This window comes from Gadus macrocephalus, chromosome 23 (assembly GCF_031168955.1).
Source record: "Gadus macrocephalus chromosome 23, ASM3116895v1".
In the NCBI taxonomy this organism is placed as follows: domain Eukaryota; kingdom Metazoa; phylum Chordata; class Actinopteri; order Gadiformes; family Gadidae; genus Gadus; species Gadus macrocephalus.
In genome coordinates, this window is record NC_082404.1 from 7,218,133 (window position 1) to 7,223,010 (window position 4,878).

The 4,878-nt window shown below is 42.6% G+C and overlaps 1 protein-coding gene across 1 annotated transcript in view; it reads left to right on the forward strand.

Moving 5' to 3' along the window:
* rbis (ribosomal biogenesis factor) overlaps window positions 1-4,272 on the forward strand; it is a 4,451-nt gene extending 179 nt beyond the window's left edge. The window contains exons 2-4 of the mRNA XM_060044478.1: window positions 784-901; window positions 1,353-1,469; window positions 3,803-4,272. Of these exons, the coding sequence (XP_059900461.1) occupies window positions 784-901; window positions 1,353-1,469; window positions 3,803-3,880 (313 nt within the window). The 3' untranslated portion in view covers window positions 3,881-4,272. The remainder of the gene's footprint in view (window positions 1-783; window positions 902-1,352; window positions 1,470-3,802) is intronic.
* The last annotated feature ends 606 nt before the right edge of the window (window positions 4,273-4,878 follow it).

A 4,878-nucleotide genomic window follows, 5' to 3' on the forward strand; every position in this document is an offset into this window, starting at 1 on the left:
CCTCGGTGAAATACATGTAGCCTATTTATTTTGTTGCACATCCTTTAAAGTATAATGTTATGAAGTGAATTGTGGATTTGTTAGAACTTAAATTGTCACTTGTGCCTGCGTCCACACAGTGCTGCTCTCTCCTTCGCCAACGCGTTGTAAACATTAGAAACGAAAGCTTTCAGTTTAACAGCCTAACTTTTCTAACCTCGCTTTATTTCCCCTCACGTGAACGGCTGTTATACAATGAAGCCATTCAAGAGTTTTAGTTCGTAACGTTCCATTGGCATCGTTTGATGATGAACTTTCTTGGCTCGGCTACCTTTCCAGTAACCTGACATTACTTACCATGTCACCTTTTTTGCCAACACTTTAAGAATCATCAACCAGAAAAAAACCTATTCATATTCCGACTGAATGATATTCATTGTGATGAATGACACTTACACGTACGATTGATTATGCTTTGCATCTTGACTGTTTTCATTTTTTTCTTTAGTTGGGCAGGTATCAGTTGTCCACAAATTGTATCGATGTCACATCATTGAAAGTGATCTATTTGAATGTTTGGGACTGCGTCCATGGGCATGTATGGACTACGTATGCATAGACGTTATTGCACATTAGAAAAAAAAATAAAAAATTGTCGCGTTCATAAAAAAAAGAAGGAAAAACGCTTTATTGTTTAGGTTAAGACAAGCATGGATCATTATAGGGAATGTGGAATATCTGAGTCAGTAGGGAGTACTTACAGAATCGTAACATGCTTATTGTTGTTTCCTGCTCTAGTCTCAGGTCAGTCATGGGGAAAAACAAACCAAGGGTTAAGAAGCAGCAAAATGTCTTCCAGGTGGCCAACAAACAAGGCAAAAGTAAGAACAAGGCAAAACGAGTCAAAACCTCACTGAAACAAGTAAGCACACTCACATTCTGCCTTGATGCTATGTATGTATTTATTTGTCACTCCTGTGTTTTCCAAATCACACTTTTTTTTTTTTTTTATGTGTAGAACTTACTGCAGCCTCTCTTACAAAGTATGTACTGTTGCACACAGCTGAGCAGAGGGCAGAATAGATTGTTGGGCAGAATAGCTAAAAGGCATGCTGACTTGCATACTGCGAAATGCGGCCGGCTGTTGTGCAACATCCTGGTATTATTAGCATACTGCATTTCCATACTATATATTTTTACGGCGTTTGGTAGTATGGGTATTTGAACGTAGGGTTAGTATATTAAGAACGCTATAACGGTTAGAGAATTCGCCTTGCGTGATCCTGGGGTCGCAGGTTTGTTGATTGCCACCCGCTGCGAAGCAGTGTGTTGTTGGAGAAGCAACATCACGTGTGTACGTGTTGTCTTTCCAGATGAACGCTGTGAAACATGAGAAGGTGGAGAACCTGAACCAGATCTTCACAGAGGTCCAGAGGGACGTGAAGAGCATCTCTAAAAGTGTGGCTCCTGCGCCGCAGAAACCCACGCAGGTACAAGGCCCAAAGTCCCTCAATTAGGCCGTTGTTGTTCCACCAGACCTGGGGGGTATACCACGAACCTCGCTGAACATACCCAGGCTTTCTTGGGAAAACCTGGGTCGACAGAGCCGCAACTCGCAATTAGAGTTAAACGGTACCACGAATCTCACTTTAGATTCAATTAGTCTAACCAGGTTTTCCGCTTTAGGTTCAGTGCGCGTTCACTTGAAAGGGGTGTTTTTTGCGTCATTTTTCTCACCTTTACGATAGATCAAGCAGTCTATATGCGTATAAGTGAAAAGATTCTGCATATTGTCTATAAAATAACTATGCCAAATGCAGAATTGTTCGAATGATGATGATTTACAAATGCATAAGCAACGTCCATCCTGCCTTATTCTCTTATTTAGGGAATTCACTTGACATACACCCTATGTAAGAAATGTATTGCATGTTTTCAACCACTGAGAGGTAGCGGCTGTAGCGTAGTGGATTAGTATAAGACCCGAACGCCAGCGACCGGGGTTCAAATTCGCCGGTCTATCATCATGCATTTTACCCCCATAGATGTGGTGCCAGCACGGCCTTGAAAATATGGGTTCAAGTTCGAAATAAGCACAAAAATATAATTCCATAAGCTTTAGTGAATAAGTATTCCATATACATGAGAATTGGGACTTTTTAAGCTTCGGCTCGACTCAGCTCGCATTTTTGGCGTTTCCACCGCGAAAACATGGTATCTGGCAGAGCCCGACCGATATATCGGCAGGCCGATATTATCGGCCGATATTAGGCATTTTTCAAACTATTCGGTATCGGCATTTATAATGGCCGATAACTGAATATAAAAAAAAAAAAAGTTTGCCCACCAGAGGGCGCTCTAACGCCCAAACCCGCTGATTCAGCCAGAGTTAGGCAGAGTGAATGACGGAGATCGACGGAGATCATCGGTGTTGTTCATGTGTGCAAGTGTGTTCTTGGTAAGTTGGCAACTGTCACGAGACATTCAGGTACAATTAAAAGAACATCCCCATCAATTCTCTAAAGTCGATAAGCATGACTTAATTCATGACTACCATGTCCAGTTTTGCTGTTGTTACGTGTTAGCTGAGAGTGAAAAGGATTTAAAGGATAACTACAAATAACCAATGTTAGGGAAATCTGTTTGTTTTGTTGCGCGTTTCTGGATTTTTTTATATATCGGCATATCGGATTTTTAAATCACAAAATATTCGTATCGGTATCGGCCTTAAAAATCCTATATCGGTCGGGCTCTAGTATCTGGTACCTGAAGTGGCTGCTTTTTTTACAGACCTTGTCTCCCGTACGGTTTCCAACTGTTTAATTTAAGATCTGTTACGGCCTACTTTACAGAACGTCAACATGTCTGAGGTAGGCTATTCCGTAGCGTTCATCATTGTAGATTTATTGTTTGTGTGGAATAATGCTCTCCAGAACAGTAAGGCATTGGTCAAATATCACTAAATCCGATTTCACTGGGCTAATGCTGTTTACATTCAGACATCTATAATCCCAGCACAAAATATTTGTATCGGTATCGGCCTTAAAAATCCTATATCGGTCGGGCTCTAGTATCTGGTACCTGAAGTGGCTGCTTTTTTTAGTACCGCCTAGCTCTAGGTTCCAAGCGAGCTGAGCCGATGCTAAAAGGTGACGTCGGCAGACGGCCGGCCACTGATTGGCCAGAGAGTGTGACGAAGTCACGAAAGCGACATGGCAACCATGCTGGTAACAGCCATAGCAGCGCTGCAGCCAACATATTCCACTTCTTCAACATGCCAGCTAATAATACGAACACGAATACCATCGCATCGATGTCCTCCATTGTTGTTATGTGGGTTCTGTCCATGTGTGGGTTGCGTAGGTGTTGTTTGCGTCGCGTACAAAAATACGTCACGGCCCTTTCGCGCAGCCGACCCCGCCCACGTCCAGGAGGTACTATTTGCGGTGTAAAACGATCCGTGCTCCTACCGTGTTGAGTCGTGTAGAGTCGAGTAGAGTCGAGTCGAGCTACATGTCGCGGTGGAAAAGCGGCATAAGCGAGCTTCGTGGTACAGGCCCCTGCTGTTCGGTCCTCAGAGACACTTTTTGTATCTGTTGGTGACATCACTAGTGGCTGTGTCTAACAAGATGTGCCCAGCCTACCTTATAGGCTTGTCTTGGGCTAGTCTATCCATTAGATGACACTACCTTGTGATGTTACAAGTGGATAGCTTATGAAAAGGCTTGTGACACACCTAGTGGTTAAATAGGCACCCTTTAACAGTAACACTTCTTGTTTTTCCTGAGGACCTAATCAGTGTTTTTTTTTTCTGTATCCGCAGACAGTCAGAGAGCCGCCAAAGGAAGCGGTTAACGTGGACAGCGCTGCACAGCTGTTCTCCCAGCTTGGGCAGAAGTAACCAGTGGGGTGGATCCACTGGTACAGTCTGTTCTCCCAATTGGAGCAAATGTAACCAGCGGGTTATCTGCTGTTACAGTCTGTTTTACCAGCCAGTATAAAAGACTACAAGAAGAAGGCGGACACATGTATAGACTGTTGGAAGTTGTCACGACAACGTGACTTTGAGCTCGAGATTTTCTTGATTATTTTGACACAAATTGTAATTAAGGAGATTGCAGACGGCTTATCTTGTACCATTGAAATAATTATTTCTTATATCATTGGAGTGTATTTGTGTAGTGTGCTTGTAAGCGTGTATAGGTTACATGTGAATTTGTGAAATATGGACTGATGTTTAGGGATGGTAAAGCCCACTTGACATTCTCTTAATTAAAAATAATAATAATTGTATACATTTGTGTATATTAAATCATTCCACAACTACATTCAGATATACTTGTGTTCATAATTGAGATATCTTTCCACACAGAACCGTACGTAACCCTGAAAACAGGACGTGAAAAGTTGCTGAAATTATGCTTTTGGAGATGTCTCGGACAGTGTAGCGTTGAATCAGTATTCCGTCGACGTCGCCCGTCCGACCCAGCTGACACTCGAGGTCCCCGCGTGTCGGGTACCGGCTGATTGCCTGTCTCTATGGCAAATCCGGCTCGTCAATAAATCTCAAGTAGACCAAAATATATAAACCGCAAGTCGCAAAAAAAAATGGAAAACTGACAGCGCCAAACAAATGTGACCTTTCAAGGTTTGCAGACTCCAATTTGACGGTACAGACCTTGTCTCCCGTACGGTTTCCAACTGTTTAATTTAAGATCTGTTACGGCCTACTTTACAGAACGTCAACATGTCTGAGGTAGGCTATTCCGTAGCGTTCATCATTGTAGATTTATTGTTTGTGTGGAATAATGCTCTCCAGAACAGTAAGGCATTGGTCAAATATCACTAAATCCGATTTCACTGGGCTAATGCTGTTTACATTCAGACATCTATAATCCC